Source organism: Dipodomys spectabilis, unplaced genomic scaffold, assembly GCF_019054845.1.
Source record: "Dipodomys spectabilis isolate Male_0828 unplaced genomic scaffold, ASM1905484v1 ptg000051l, whole genome shotgun sequence".
Lineage (NCBI taxonomy): Eukaryota > Metazoa > Chordata > Mammalia > Rodentia > Heteromyidae > Dipodomys > Dipodomys spectabilis.
Window position 1 is genome coordinate 452,020 of NW_024870728.1, and position 16,012 is coordinate 468,031.

Below are 16,012 nucleotides of genomic sequence, written 5' to 3' on the forward strand. Positions count from 1 at the left end.
CATCCTATCATGCCATCTCTGCAGCTGACAGGATGTGATTAATACAAAATCAAACTCCAAGTCCATAAACATCCAAACTTGAATAGCCTCAATCACACACCCTTTCATGTACAGAGAGCATATTATAGGTAAGCAGCAGACACTATGGAATGGTGCCCAATGCCTCGCCCTGCAATGCCTTTATGAGTTCAATAAAGTCCATTCCCTACTTGGCAAAGTACTCCGAAACTTCATCCCAAGGTCAAGCCTTGATAAGGTCTGCAAGTGAAGGAATACGTTAAATATATTTGAGGTCCCCATACCACACGCCTAAAGCCTGAGTACTGCACATGAAAAGAGAATACAAGACTGGGAAAGTGGCTTGATGGTAGAGTGCTTGCCGAGCATGCATGAAACCCTGGGTTCTATTCCTCATTACCACATAAACAGAAAAATCCAGAAGTGGCACTGTGGCTTAAGTGTTAGAGTGCTAGCCTTGAGCAAAAGCAGCTCAGGAACAGTCCTCAAGCCCTGAGTTCAAGCCCCAGGACTGCAAAAGCAAACAACAACAACAAAAACCGTGGCTCAAAGTGGTAGAGCCCTAGCTTTCAGCACAATAAGACCAGGGATAGCACACAGGTCAAATTCAAGCCCCACAACTGACAAAAAAAAAAAAAGTGCAGTTCAGCCCAGTCAGACAAACGCTATTCCTACCACGGGGAAAGCTTGATTTATAGTCTATTTGAAGAAGTGTGTGTGTGTGTGTGTGTGTGTGTGTGTGTGTGTGTGTGTGTGTGTGTGTCTGTCTGTCTGTCTGTCTGTTGGTCTGCTGATCTTCTGCCTGTGTATGTGGGAATGCAAACTTGAACTCAAAGCTTCAGACTCTCATTGGGATTGGCACTTCTGGCTCTTGCCTGGGGCTCTACCACTTAAGCCACACCTGCAAACCATCATTTTTTTTTCTGGATAATTGGAGATAGTTTTGCTGGTTGCCTTTAAACCTGGATCATCAGATTTCAAGTTCCTGTGTAGCTAAAATTACATGCATGAGTCACAAGCAGCAGGCTAAGAAAAATGTTTTCTAAGACACCCAGAATCACTCTTCTATCTTCCTCCTCTATCTCAAAGTTGAATATTTATACAACTTGGGGACAGCAGACACTGAGCTTCAAAGCAGGCCTGAGCATGGGGAGGGCAGGTGCAGCGTTGACTTCAGATTTGGACTTCAGACCTAGGCGCCACGGTTACTAGCTAACAAGGCAAACCCTCCACTCTCTCCCGCGGAGCACTGCATTCTGGGATGAAAGGCCCAGACAGCATCAGCCAATCAGATGCGGCCACGTCACAAGAGCGACGCCACGCCTCAGCCAGCAGCCTCAACCAGAAGCAGCCTTTGCCCTGCCCTGGCCCCAGGGCCGCGCCCTGCCCGCCCTCCTCTGCCCCCAACATGGTGGACTACTACGAAGTCCTGGGCGTGCCCCGGCAGGCCTCCACCGACGCCATCAAGAAGGCCTACCGCAAGCTGGCGCTCAAGTGGCACCCCGACAAGAACCCCGAGAACAAGGAGGAGGCAGAAAAGAGATTCAAGCAGGTGGCCCAGGCCTACGAGGTGCTGTCGGACGCCAGGAAACGCGGCGTGTACGACCGCTATGGCGAGGCGGGCGAGGACAGCGGGGGCGCCGCGGGCCGCCCCTGCCACGACCCCTTCGAGTGCGTCTTCAGCTTCCGCGACCCCGCCGACGTCTTCAGGGAGTTCTTCGGCGGACAGGACCCCTTCTCCTTCGACTTCTTCGGAGCCCCGCTGGAGAACATTTTCGGGGGCCACAGGACCCCGCGAGGAAGCAGGAGCAGAAGCAGGGCGTCCGCGCCTCTCTTCTCCACCTTCTCCCAGTTCCCCGCTTTTGGCGGTGGCTTTTCTTCCTTCGACACGGGGTTCACATCCTTCGGGCCCCTGGCCGACGGCCTTTCTTCCTTCTCCATGTCCTGTGGCGGTGGCGGGGCAGGCAACTTCAAGTCCGTGTCCACTTCCACAGAAATCGTCAATGGCAAGAAGATCACCACCAAGAGAATCGTGGAGAACGGCCAGGAGAGGGTGGAAGTGGAGGAGGATGGACAGCTCAAGTCCCTCATCATAAATGGCCAGGAGCAGCTGCTACGCATCAACACCTAGTCATTCCCTTGGACTTAAAAGTACATGTTGAGGAATAACAGGACACTTTTTCAAAGATTGGAAGTGAGCTCTACTTTCACAACAACTGTAACTCAAAATTTATTAAAAGTTCTTGCTAAAGCTTATTTGTAGTGATTGTTGGGAACACACAAATAGGCTCTCTCTTGGTCTTAAACTGACATGGATGGATGCTGCGCTTTGCTTTCTCTTACAAGTAATACTAGGCAAGGGCTCTACCACTTGCACCAGGCCTCTGCCTGTTGCGCCTAATTCTCTGTTGGAGACTGCTAGGGAAGATAGTCACCACCATGCTGAGCCTTCCGTGCATCCTTGGTTGGAAATGTGAGCGAGGGAGCTTTCCATGAATCATTTAGCTTTGTTTTGATTTTTCTTTTTTACTAAATTATAGTGAAAGAAGTGAATATATTTAGACTTCTTGGTTAAAATCAATTGAAATTGTCTTTCAGTTGTACACAAATACTGGTATGTAGGAAGAGTGGACCATTGTTGCCTATCTCTTCTCTAAGCAAGTTAACCTAGAAAAGTTAGGCGTTATTACACCATAGCTGGTGTAACAAATTACAAAAACTATGGCTTAAAATAGTGCATTTTTGTTTTGATCACAAGAGAGTGAAATACCTCACAGGGCTTAGGAACTGTCAGCCTAACATGCTCCTTTCCCCAGACTGGCGGACAATGGGCCCTTTTGGTACAGCCAGCTAATAAGCCACTTTCTCTCACCTTGACATTCCAAATAGCAGACCCCCTTATCTATCTGAGCACCTGCCATAAATCTTAGCCCACCATAATGGAATTCATATCCTGCATGAAATCCTACCCTTAGCCCTTCTAGAGCATAAGAAGCTACCTAAACAATAGCAAGCGCTTTTTCTTTCCCTCTGGTAAGAGAACTAGCCTTGCCAGCCACTGTTGGCAATAAGCCTCTCTCTGTGCATGTGACTGTATGTTCACGCGTTTTTCTGGGATGCTTTTACTGGTGCTGTGACTTGGAGCGTTTGCCTTGTATGCCTGAGGCCCGGGTTTGATTCCTCAGCACCACATAAGCAAAAAAAAAAGCCGGAAGTGGTGCTGTGTCTCAAGTTGTAGAGCGCTATCCTTGAGCTGAAGAGCTGAGGGACAGTGCCCAGGCCCAGAGTTCAGGCCCCACGACCGGACCCAAAAAAACAAAAAAGATTAACTACAACAACTTTGTCTTAACAAGTTAACAGCCCTGCTTTGCTCTGGGCCACTTCAATATAAATTGCTCCAGTTTCTTAGAGTTCTTGTCATCTGACAGACCATGAAAGCCAGTTGTTTGCTGTTCTACACCATTTACTTCTTTTTATGTTCAGCAAAGTTTTCAGTTCTACCCCACCAGGCCTCTGTCACCAACCCCAGCCCCAGAAAGGCCTTGGTGGGCACCTGTGCTTCACCTCCTGCCAGGTCACCATCACAGCCTCTGCACTTCTTGATTACTCTAATTCAAACCTCCCCCACTTTCTTTCTACAGGTCCTAGAAATTAACATCTGCCTGAAAAAGACAAAGGCTACGTGGTAGGGTTTTCCTATAACTGCCAGTCTTCCACCAAGCTTCCATACCTTCATTCCTCTAGGTGTTCAAAGGTTCATTTATAAGCTTATATGTCTCATTACCAAAATTGTTTTAAATGTTTTCTGTTCTTGTAAATTCTGCTTGCTGTTGGCTAAATCAAGTTTTGTCTTATATTTTGGTTAGTGTTGCCTGTTTTTCTAGCATTGACCAAGTGGTTCTAAACTTATGGCTGATTTTTTTTCAAAAAAAAACAACAAAAACAAAACCCTATGCACCTCTTAAAACTTGTGCACAAGTGTGTGTGTAAACATGTTAAGTAATTTCACTATAATATGTAAAAATTGTCATAGTGTAAAAATTATTTGCTTTTTGACCATAGCTATAACTAATGTAAACCTTGTGTTAAGGAGTTAATTATCAAATGTGCTGCTTGTTAAAAAAAATCTTTACAAGCAGAAAAGGTCAGATAAGTTGATGTTAGATGAAATGAACCCCTAGATAAGTAGTCAAATGTTTGTCTTTCATGTGATTGTCTCTAACATATTTATAAGATGATTTCTTTGTTGCTTTGTATGTCCCTCCCCCATAGTATAACCCCTGCTTTCACTGTATTTGATGTTGGTAAAATTTGTGGAGGGGAAGGGAAAAAACAAGTCATTTAAATAGGGATACAGGTGGACACATTACAACAATGAGATGTACAAGTTGTTACGTCGAAAACAAACTTTACAACTTTGGCTGCGGGGGGAGTCCGGGGATGAGGTGGGGGGGGGTGGGGGGGTGAGAGATGGGAAGGGCAACAAAGGAGGCGGCAACAATGCTTGATAAGAAATGTACTCATTATCTTGCCCATGTAATTGTAACCCTTCTGTACAGTATTTTCACAATAAAAAAATCTTTATCAATGGAAGCTGTAATATGACCTAACCTATATATGGGTAGAGTCTCAGTTGCCTTGAGGCAATTCTAATGTAACCTTGTTACACAGGCTGAAGATAAAAGGGTAATTTGAAAATCAAATGGCAAAAAAAGCTCATCAGATTTGGGCACAAACAAATATGTCTAAGAGTTATGACATTAAAAAGCCTTGGAAAAAGAATTTAAAAATGGTTTCCTCTGGATAGGAGATGGTATGAGTACATCTTTAAAAACAGAACTCATGCTGGGCACTGGTGGCTCACATATGTAATCCTAGCTACACAGGAGGCTGAGATCTGAGGATCAAGGTTCAAAGCCAGCCCAGCAGGAAAGTCTGTAAGATTCTTATCTACAATAAACCACCAGCAAACCAGAAGTGGCACTATGACTCAAGTGGTAGAGCACTAGCCTTGAGCTGAAGAGCTGAGGGACAGCACCCAGGCCCAGAGTTCAAGCCCATGACTGACAAAAAAAAATAGAGCTTATGAGAAAAGTTGGTATGTAATTAAGTTGGCAATGATTTAAATAAGGTCAAGATGAATACACTGATGTAAAACCAACATGTCATTTTTATCTACACTATTTAGTTTGTCAAGTTTTTAGTTTGTGTTTTCCAAGTATGTAAGCTACCTTGGATACAGAGCTGACAATGGTTTAGTTCAATCTTCAGTAGTATCCCGAAGTAGTATATTCAGTTAAGCAGTTGCTATTTTAAAAATCTCATCATATCCAGAGTTTTGTTATTACAGGTTTTACCCTCTGCAGCATTTAGCTAGATCCAAAGAGAAATGACTCCGAAAAGTATTTTCTTGCCAATTCTTAACAAGTTACAGGTAATCTCTACTTATTATTTCCACTGGTCTCCTTGTTACTTTAATTGGAAATAAAATGGTTTATGTGGCAAAGACTCGTTTGATCTGAGGATTGCAATTCAAAGCCAGCCCTGGCAGAAAAATACCTCTGAAACTCTATCTCCCAACTAACCAGCAAAGAGCCAGGCTAGAAGCATGGCTTGAGAGACTCATATCTCTAATTAACCAGCCAAATGTTGGAAGTGGTGCTATGGTTCAAAGTAGTAGAGCACTAGCCTTGAGCAGAAGTGCTCAGGGACAGTGCCCAGGCCTTAAGTTCAAACCCTGTAATTGACAAAAGAGATGCCAAGTGGGACAAGCCATCCAAGCAATGAGCACTTAAGACCTCCAGAACAAAGCCACTCCTGACAGGAATCATGGAGAGGGGTAAGAGGAGACATTGTCACATCCTAAACGGAGCCACTCTGCATTCACCCTATCAAAATAAAACAGAGACAAGAGATCAAGAGAAATAGTTAATAAGCTTGCCCATATAAAATCCATACCTGTCTACCTTCTAATTGGACAGGAACTTAACATTCTTGCCTTTGTTACCTGCTATTTTATTTATAGCCAGTCTTAGACTCAGGACAGCCTTGGCAGCCTCTTGGGCTTCCTATACATACTCTATAATCCAGACATTCACCAAGGCCTTCTGTCAGGCCCTTAACCACTCCAATCCATCCTACACTCTGGTTATTTTCACCCATTCCATCATGCTCTCCCCTACCTGGTTGCCAAAAACCCTAGACATTCCCTTTCTGCCCCTAGTCCAGTTACATGGAAATTCCTCTTTCCATATAATAGGGCACAACTGGTTTTGTACTCCAAATCGTTTTTTTCTGGCTTGTGCCCAAGGTGTATTTTCCTGTATCATTCATATCAACCAGTCCTACAACCCTGTCATCCTTTTGCCTAAGCTCATCTTTTCAAAACTTTCTGTATAACAGGCACCCTTACGAGGCTCAGGACACCACCTGGAAACAAGTCAAGGCGATCCTATTATGTCTGGCAACCGGAGGCTTCACTGCCCTGCCCTGCTCAGCGCAGACCCTAGAGACCCCAGCCCCAGTGACTCCTCTATGCCACCATGCCAGCAGGAAGTGTCCATAAAAGAACACAATGCCTATTGGCTCTGCTACCTTTAACTATTTCTGCTACCTCCTCCCCAAGCTCCTATGATCCTAAGATAAAGCTGGAAAGGTCTTCCTTCCCCTTCCAGGATATAGGGACTCAGGTACCATGCTATATCTCAAAGACAGAGAAGGCATCCTCCATTTCTTCCCTTTGCTCAACCAAGGATTTTGTTAAAGGATTTTGTTATCACAGCCCCAGTGGACTGCTATTTTGGTCTAAATCCTCCTTATGGGACCTAGCACACCCTTCCCTTGTATTGTGGTAACCCCCAGTTTCCCAGTACATGCTTTACACCTTCACCAAATTTCAGGTGTTGGCCAATAAAGACCTACTTAGGATCCCAAGCCAATAGAGGTGAGCCCTCCTCCTTTTGGAAGGAATAAGCCTGGTAACTACAATAGCCTCTGTAGGAAAAGCTTCAGGAGGTTTGTATCACTCAATAATTTCCAACAACCAGGTATGTAAAACACTACAGGCTAATGCCAAGGAGACTACAGTGGCCCATAACCTGACGCACACTTATGTGGCCCAAAACTGAAGGGCTTTTAATTGTTAATGGCTAAAAGGGAGTGAACCTGCCTTTTCTTGGGACAATTGTTGCTACTGTAAAACCAACTGAAAATCTCAGGCCTTTGGTGCGGGTCCAACCTCTCTTGGGTCCACCTGGCATTTTTAGATTTCTACAAAAAAAGACAAGGACCTTTACCAACTGGCAAGCAGTTTTCCGCCTTCAGCCCAACACAGGACACACAGCAAAGGGTAGCAGCCCCGTGGGTCCCCATCTTCCCCCACCCAGGCTTTGCTTTCCAGCATAGTCTGTCCATCTTTATTATTTTAGCTTGCAGGGCTGCCCCTGCCTCCACCTAGGGAGAGAAAGGGGCCAAACCTGCATGAAAGCTTAGTTGGTCGTGGGCTGATCTTCAGCTCAAGGCTAGCGTTCTACTGCTTGAGCCACAGCGCCACTTCCGGCTTCTTCTGCTTACATGGTGCTGAGGACTCGAACCCAGGGCCTCAGGCATGCGAGGCAAGCGCTCTACCACTGAGCCACCTTCCCAGCTCCAAGAGGGGCTTCTTAATCCTTCTTCCTCCTGAGGCTGCAGCTAGAAGAATCCTGCCGCTCATCTTCATGACGTAACTAAAATGCGCCCCCCCCCCCCCCCCCGCGTTCCAGTCGCTCGTTTATGATGTAATAAGCAGTGGCCCAGGGTGTGTTGCGGGCCTGGAAGTGTTCGCCGGTCCTGGGTTTGAACTCGGGGCCTCGGCGCCCTCCCTCACCGCCCCCCCCCCTCAGGGTGGTGCTCTACCACTTGGGCCACAGCTGCACACCCAGCTTTTTGACGGTCGCTTGAAGATAAGACTCTCATGGCCTTTCCTGCCGGGCCGGCTTCGAACAGTGAGCCGCAGATTTCAGCCTCCTCAGTAGCTAGGGCTGCAGGCCTGAGCCAGGGGCGCCAGCCAATGCGTTTGTCTTCATGCGGTAAAGGGATCCAGAGTTATCCTATCTGCCATCTTTCCTCTTCGCACTTTGACCTTAGGTTGCGCATGCTCAGTGATGTTTGTCTTGAACCAAGAGTCTCCTGGAACGTGCCCATCTCCACATGCATCTGTATGCTCCCCTCTGGGCAAACTCCCCGGGCTCTTTTCCAACCTGTTGCGGGTCGTAAGTGTTCTCCACTCTTTTATCTCTTGAGTTTGTTTGGGCTTTGCACTCAACCAGATACAAACACATTAATCAGAACATCTCTCCTGCGGGGGGGAACTGAGCTGTTGTTCTTTTTCTAGGAAACCAGAGTTCACCTATTAATAATTCATCCTGACCGCCTAAACAGGCTATGGACAACCATCTCAATGCTCCGCTCTTCTGTTAACCACAGTTTACTAGGCTGCCATTGAGTTTTGAATAGTGACTGATGCTTTGGTCTACAGTGTAACTTCTGTGGGAAATGTGACCCTATTTGGTAATTCTTTAAACACTTCCCATTCACTAGTAGCAGAGTGTTAGTGCAAGATCCTAGGCTCTAGGAATCCAAATAGACTAGACTGAGGCCACCTGTCTCAAGATCCTAGATACTAATTTTATTCAAGAAGGCCGCATGGGAAGACAGAAAGTAAGCTTGAGCTTGAGTGAGAGATGGAAAAAATTAAGCAGCTTTTGGCCAACGTGTGGTTTGGTTGATCAGTATCTTAGTTCTGGGTTTTGCGAGGTCAACCAAGGAGTCTTTAATACTTGATGGGACGATTCAGGTCCCATGAGCCGTTTCCTCCTGTTTGTAGAGCATTATCATCTAGTAATCTGTGAAGCTGTGCTAATGCTAGATTCCAACGTGATTTCAAGTTTGTGATGACTGCAGATTTTCAAATACCCTTTTGTGAGTTTGGACTGGATGTTGCAAAAAGTGGTATCTCAGTTTCTCTTATCTTTGGACTTTAAGCCTTGGAAGTGTATGGCAAAGGTAATATATAATATAGGTTTAGAGATAGATATTCCTTGAGTTAATAATATACCTATAGAGAAGTAAGTAGTAGAATTAAGTAATTCTAAGACTAAAGAGGCAGATGCAAACTGAAGTGAGAGACAAAAGGGGTTCCTTGTGTTTTGTTGCTTTTTGTTGATGCAGTATTTTGTGTGTGTGTGTGTGTGTGTGGTACGAGGAATTAAACTCAGAATCCAGCTTTCTGCAAAGTACTCTACATCTTGAGCTCTGCCCCTCATCCAGAATATACGTATTTTTTCCTGGATTTAGCTAATTTGGGGATCAATGTGAAGAGTCAGTGATTTTGTTTTCTGCTGGTTCTGAGGCTTGAACTCAGACCCTGGGTGCTGTCCCTGAGCCTTTTTTTTTTTTTTTTTTTTGAGTCTGGTCGTGGGCCTGAACTCTGGGTCTGGGCGCTGTCCCTGAGCTCTTCAGCTCAAGGCTAGTGCTCTACCACTTGAGCCACAGCACCACTTCCGGATTTTTTCTTTTTGCTTATGTGGTGCTGAGGAATCGAACCCAGGGCCTCCTGCATGCAAGGCAAGTGCTCTACCACTGAGACACCTTCCCAGCCCCCTGAGCCTTTTTGCACTCAAGGCTAGTGCTCTACCACATGGGCCACAACACTACTTCTGGCTTTTTCTGAGATTTTTATTGGAGATAAGAGTCTCACAGACTTTCCTGTCCAAGCTGGTTTTGAACCAAGATCCTCAGATCTCAGCCTCCTGAGTGGCCAGGATTACAGGCATGAGCCACCGGCTCATGGAGGCAGCTTGTAAGTACCAGTTATTTCCACACATAGGTCACTGGTAAGCCAGCTTTTCCAAAAAGGGAGGGGTTTGATTCATCTATTATACAAGAAAATATCTGTAATGATGGAAGATCAAAATGTATTTGAAGCTAGTAGCTGCTGTTAAATGTAAGAATATCTAGAGGATTCAGACTTGATGGTTTGATTCTACTAAAGGGTCTTCTGAGAAGTCCATAACCACCCCAGGAATGAGAAGCTCCCTGTAGTTGCTGTGAGCAGAGACATGCACAATCATGTCCAGCTCCCCTCCACAGAGATGCAATCTCATGGACTTTTCTGCTTCAGCTGTCCTAGAATAGCATTCCTCCCATATAGCTTGGGATGACAGGTATGGAACACTGTCTATGTGCAGGGAACTTTTCCACCTGGGCTGGCCTCAAACCATAATTCTCCCAGCCAAATAGCTAGGGTTAGAGATGGCTCAGTCTGGTTCAAAACAGGCATTTTTATGTTATCAAAACTGATCTTTGATGAATATAGAACAATAGCAAACATGGAATCAATCTGATGTCTTTCAATACATAAAGAAAATGTGATATATACATTGAAGAGTACATTTATCACATACCTGTGATAAACATACATATTATATGTGATATGCATATGCATCATATGCATGCATTACATGTGTTGCATGTACTCAATATGCACACACATATGATACATCATATACATGCACTATCACATGTGTTATATATGTGATGTGTATGTGCATTATATACATGCATGCATGTATGTATGTATATGTACACATGTGTATGTTGCATGTAATGCATGCATATATTTGGCATACTATTTAGTCATAACAAGATAAAATCCTGTCCTGTCACACTTGTGAAAATGTGTATGGACCTGGAGAACATTATGTTAAGTGAAATAAGTCATGCACAGAATCAGATACCACATGATCTCACTCACAGGTAACTTAAAAAGTTGATCTCGTGAATATTACAAGTCGGCTAGGGATTTCCAGAGGGTGGGGAGAGCGAAGAGAAGAGGATGGGGAGAAGTGGCCACAGGTACAGTATTACATTTGAAAGGAACAGCAAGTTCTGGTATTCTGCTGTGCAGGAGGGTGACTAGTTAGCAGTAATGCACTGTACATCTCAAAATGACCAGATAAGAGGATATTGACTGTACTGATCAAAAAGTAATGATAAAAACTTAAGATGAACTTGATCACAACACAGTTTAAGATCCATTTGATCACACACAATGTGCACATAATAACTATGTATAATTTTATGAGTTAATCAAAAAGAAAAAAGAAAAAGGGCTGGCTTACCCAATAAAGTAATGTGCAATGGCACTTAGGGAATGAAGCCAAAGCCAATGTGGAGACTCAAGGAAGGGGGAGGTGGAAATGCCAGCAACACTCAACACCTAGGAGTGTGAAAAACAAGAGAGCAGCTTGCAGGTTAGGGTCAGCAAAGCCAGAGACAACCAAGCCACTGGGAGCCCAGACCCAACCACAGTGTGCCTCAGATATCAGGCATTGAGATTCAGGAATGGTGTTTGCCCTGCTGAGTTTCATCCTGGCTTTGCTTTGAGACTTCCTTTTTATTTCTCTATTTTTACTCTTTGGCAATAAGAATGTTTACCTACCCCCTCATTTTGCTAGTATATCTTCTTGGTAATGTGATTGCATCTTTTTGGTAAGGTACTTTATTATTTTTACAGAGGCTCACATTTGAGTTTGCCTTAAGTCTCTCATGAGATTTTGGACTCGATCTGTTGGGACAGTTAAATTGTGAGACAGACATGAACCTTTGGGCCAGTGGCAGGATGCCATAGCTTGGATCTGGAAGGTCCTCCTAAGGCCTTTCTGGTTACGACTGGCAGCCACAGTGGTGCTATTGAGAGGTGAGAACCTTGAAGACCTAACAGGAGGTCCTCAGGTCACTGGAATGTGTCCTCAGAGGAGATCCTGAGATTCGAATGGTCTCCAGCTCCCTCCCAAACACCGCTTTCTTTGCTTTAACACATAATCACTTATTTGCTCTTTTCTAAGTAGTTGTATAAAGAAGTTTCACTTCAGCAAGTCGGATTGTAAGTATAAAGCATCTTGCTCAATGTCATCCCTTCCATCATAATCCCTCGTCTTTCCCAATACTTGTTTGTTCATATGTCATGTACACCTGCCATGCTGCCCCATCTCTGTCAGCTTCACCAGCATTGAGCCAACGCAGGCACCACACCATTGAACCTCCAGGAATGTGAGAGAAACGGACCTATTCTCTCCTCAGGTGTTTCATGGCACTGTTGCGAGACAGACTAATATACAGTATTAGAAAACAGTACGTTCATGTAGTTATGTGTACTTTCCAAAATATAAAGTGCTAATCAGCTTTTAGTTACTGTAAGAAGTACCCAAGATGAAACATCTTACAGACAGAGAACGTTTCTTTGGGCCCACAATGTCAGAAGTTTCAGTCCCTTGTCCCTGGACCTTAATGCTTGAAACCTGTCGTGAAAGGCACTCCGTGGGGGGAAAGCAGGGTGGGAGAAGCTGTGCACTTCATGGAAGCTGGGAAGTGAAGAAGGAAGAAATGGGCAAGGGTCTCAAGATTCCCTCCAAGGTTCCACCACCAGTGGAGCCACTGGCTGAGGGCCAGGCCTTCAACACAGAAGCCTTTGGAAGACCTTGAAGGATAGCAGTAATACTGGTATTTCTGGGAAATACAGTGACAGGTGATTTTTCTCTTATCATGAAATGCACACATGGAATTTACTTCTATGTGTATGTGTGAATATCTTCTACACTTTTCAAATTTTCTGTCATAATTATACCAGAGTTCATCATTACAAAACACCATTTCATAACAAGTAAGTACAATAACAATGAAGAGAGAAGACACTAGAAATGTATTTGTGAAAATTTATTAATAAATCTTGCTTTGGGGAAACATCTGAGAAAACATTTTTGCCCAACTCTATAGCTTTCATCAAATACAGATCCATCTGAGGTAGCAGTGATCATCCTCTCAAATACAGTACCCAGCAATCTTAAAACATCATTCTTTTCATTCTTTTCCCCAAGGTCAGAAACCATATGTGTTTTCAAGGACTCCAAGCCATTTATTCATATCAGGCATACTTTAAAGGTACTAAAACTTCCTTCTATAAACACCAGGTGACACCCTATGAAGTATGGATACAAGTAAGGACCAACAATCTCTGGACAGGAATTGATCACAATATTACAGTGGATGACAGTGTTAAAAGTCATCCAAAGCTAGGGGGTGTTTGAAACATATGTCCCTAAAGGGTCTACATTTATGAACAAGAAAATTAAGAACTGTGTTAGTTTTGCTCTATAATCCATCTGAGGGCTGACAGGTGCAGTCAGATTAAAGAAACCAGACAAGCAGAATGTATATTCAGTACTTTACCATAAGTATGTCCAGCAATTGGATTCTTTTTAGTTTTAAAGAAAAGTGCTCTGTGGATCCCAATTGTACAAAGAATTTCCTTTTAAGAATTTTATTCTTAAAATGAATTTGATATGGAATTTGTTTCCAAGTGTCTAAATGATTGGAGAATATGTCAAGATTTCCCCTTACTTTCCAACACTTCTCAATGGGCCTTGGTTTTGTGGGATTTCTTAACTCGCCCTTTCTTCCCAAAGCATTTCCGACAGCCAAAGGCACAACATTTAAAGCTGAGGAAGGCCACTGTCAGCACAATGGCCAGAAGGAAGCCAATCACATCCAAGGAGTGGTACTGGTACCAGGTGAGGTCATGGGCTGCAGGGCGCAGGTGTGGCGCCCCCTTGTGCCTCATCACATACTCCACCCAGAACACAGCCAGGTCCAGGGGCTCAATGGGGCGGTCCTTGTGAAGGCTGGAGAGGCGCATGATGTTCTCCTTGTAGCTAGACACAAAGACAGTTAGTGAATGAGGGAGCACCTGGGTAATGCACGGTCCTCCCTTGCTGGCTTCCCAGTGGTAATGGCTAATCAGGGATTTTTGTTGTTATTGTTGGTTGTAGGGCTTGAACTCTGGGCCTGGGCACTGTCCCTGAGCCACAGCACCACTTACAGTTTGCTGGTGGTTTATTGGAGATAAGTCTCACGGATTTTCCTGCCGGGCCTGGCTTTGAACCATGATCCTCGGATCTCAGCCTCTTGAGTAGCTAGGATTACAGGCATGACCCACCAGCATCAAGCTATGTGTTTTTTAATAACCAGAAAAGAACATACATGCATGCATGTGGTTGTGAACACACACACACACACACACACACACACACACACACACAGAGATACATGCTCTCCATTTGTTTAAAGAAAAACGAAGAAGGTGAGAGAAAGGAAAGGAAGAAGGGAAGGAACTGGAAGCCAAAGTTACAATTTTAGAAATATTTAATCCTTGCTTCTACACTCCTTTTAGAGATATTTGTATTGGTATATAGAATAAAGAACCAAGAATTTTATAAATTATTGAATTGTACTTTGTAGCAAAATAGAAAATGTATATTTTTAAATAAAGGAAAAAGACATGCAGAAATTGCCAGTGGCATCCCATTTGAAGTTAAAAACAACTACATCTGGCCAAAACAAAAGTCATTTGAAAGTGCCAAGGTTATGATAAACTTCCACTCAACTGTTGACACATTGAATCATGTGCTAACTTGAGGCTGAGGTGGTGTCTGTGTGGCCTCTTCTTGGGAAGAGGTTGCTGTTTGCTTTGGACAGTGGAGGTGGTGTCGGTGTGGCCTCTTCTTTGGAAGAGGTTGCTGTTGCTTTAGACAGTGCTGATGGCTGAAGCAGAACAACTGGGTCTGAAGTGTGGTGATGGCTCAGCTGTGGGTGTGGACACATTGGAAGAAGGAAGTGGAGCAGGAGGAGACTGAAGAAGGAAAGAACAAAAGGAAAGGCAGAAAAAGGAAGACAAGACACTCCTCAGTCATGACCATTGCTGTGCTTAAACATAGCTCTCATTGGGCTGGGAAGGTGGCTTAGAGGTACAGCGCTTGCCTTGCATGCATGAGGCCCTGGGTTCGATTCCTCAGCACCATATAAGCAAAAAGAAAAAAGCCAGAAGTGGCTTTGTGGCTCAAGTGGTAGAGCGCTAGCCTTGAGCTGAAGAGCTGAGGGACAGCACCCAGGCCCAGAGTTCAGGCCCCATGACCGGACTAAAAAAAAAATCTCATTTTATTTGGGTAAGAAATTACAATATTAATAAAAATATCTGACACATAGATGTCCTGGTACACAATTTCCTTTTATATAGATATTCTCTGGTGGTAGATTTTTTCTTAGAGCTTCTCGCCGTTTAATATTTACTGAATGCTTATTGTGGCCTAGTTGTCTGTACAAAATGATTTTTTCAAATTTTCTGTTTTTCCTCATATTGTAGAAGTATACTTCCAACTTAGGGTGTTGCAAACGTGGGGACTCAATCAGATATAAATGAGTTAAAAATAAATGTAGAATTGTGCTGTGGCTCAAAGTGGTAGAGTACTAGCCTTGAGTGAAAAGCTCACGGACAGGGCCCAGGCCCCTGAGTTCAAGTCCCATAACCACCCCAAAAAAGTTTTAAATAAGAACATAAATTAACTGATTGGTGTTCTTGTAAATAAAAATGTCTGAGGGAATGTCTTCCAAGTCATTTTTTTAAGTTCCAAGTAGTAAGCTATAAGGTTGAAGAAAGGATGAAAATGATAGGAATATGTAAAGCTCAAAAACAAGTTTCATCAGCATCTGGAAGAAGTTGGGTGCTGACTGTGATGTGAGAGCTGAAGGTCCAGATGCTGACAAGCCAGGACACAAGGAGACAATGGGAGGGAAAGAATGAGACCCCACCGTCCTGTGCTAGGGTTAATGGCTCTTTCTAAAGGAAGTAGCTATGGGTTTAGCAATGCTATGGTTTGGTGTATCTCCCATTAGGTCATGTGTTGCAGCTTTGATTCCCAGTGCAATAGTACCACGTGGTGAGGGAGCCTTTAAGAGCTAGTTATCACAGGATTAATGCCTCTCCCACAGGACTAGGCTAGTTACTCAAACGCACATTGTGATGAAAGGAGGGTGCCCTAAGAGGGTTTTTTGGTTTGGCTTGGTTTGTTTTGGTACCAGGTTTGTACTTGCTAAGCTCCGTGTTCTACCGCTTGAGACATGC

At 44.1% G+C, this 16,012-nt stretch overlaps 2 protein-coding genes across 5 annotated transcripts in view; one reads left to right on the top strand and one right to left on the bottom strand.

Moving 5' to 3' along the window:
- Window positions 1–1,376: 1,376 nt before the first annotated feature.
- LOC122107327 (dnaJ homolog subfamily B member 3-like) lies at window positions 1,377–2,305 on the top strand. The gene has a single exon (XM_042678939.1). It carries the CDS (start codon window positions 1,427–1,429, stop codon window positions 2,147–2,149), a length of 723 nt encoding a protein of 240 aa, XP_042534873.1. The 5' UTR covers window positions 1,377–1,426; the 3' UTR covers window positions 2,150–2,305.
- Window positions 2,306–12,758: 10,453 nt separating this feature from the next.
- The window catches only part of LOC122107326 (UDP-glucuronosyltransferase 1-6-like), a 114,214-nt gene continuing 110,960 nt past the window's right edge, over window positions 12,759–16,012 (bottom strand). For all 4 annotated transcript variants that reach the window (XM_042678938.1, XM_042678936.1, XM_042678935.1 and 1 more), the window contains one exon: window positions 12,759–13,766. In XM_042678938.1, the coding sequence (XP_042534872.1) occupies window positions 13,469–13,766 (298 nt within the window). In that variant the 3' untranslated portion in view covers window positions 12,759–13,468. The remainder of the gene's footprint in view (window positions 13,767–16,012) is intronic.

Bases quoted from the DNA above. Each gene is read 5' to 3' on its own strand.
- LOC122107327 (XM_042678939.1), top strand. From the start codon at position 1,427: ATGGTGGACTACTACGAAGTCCTGGGCGTGCCCCGGCAGGCCTCCACC.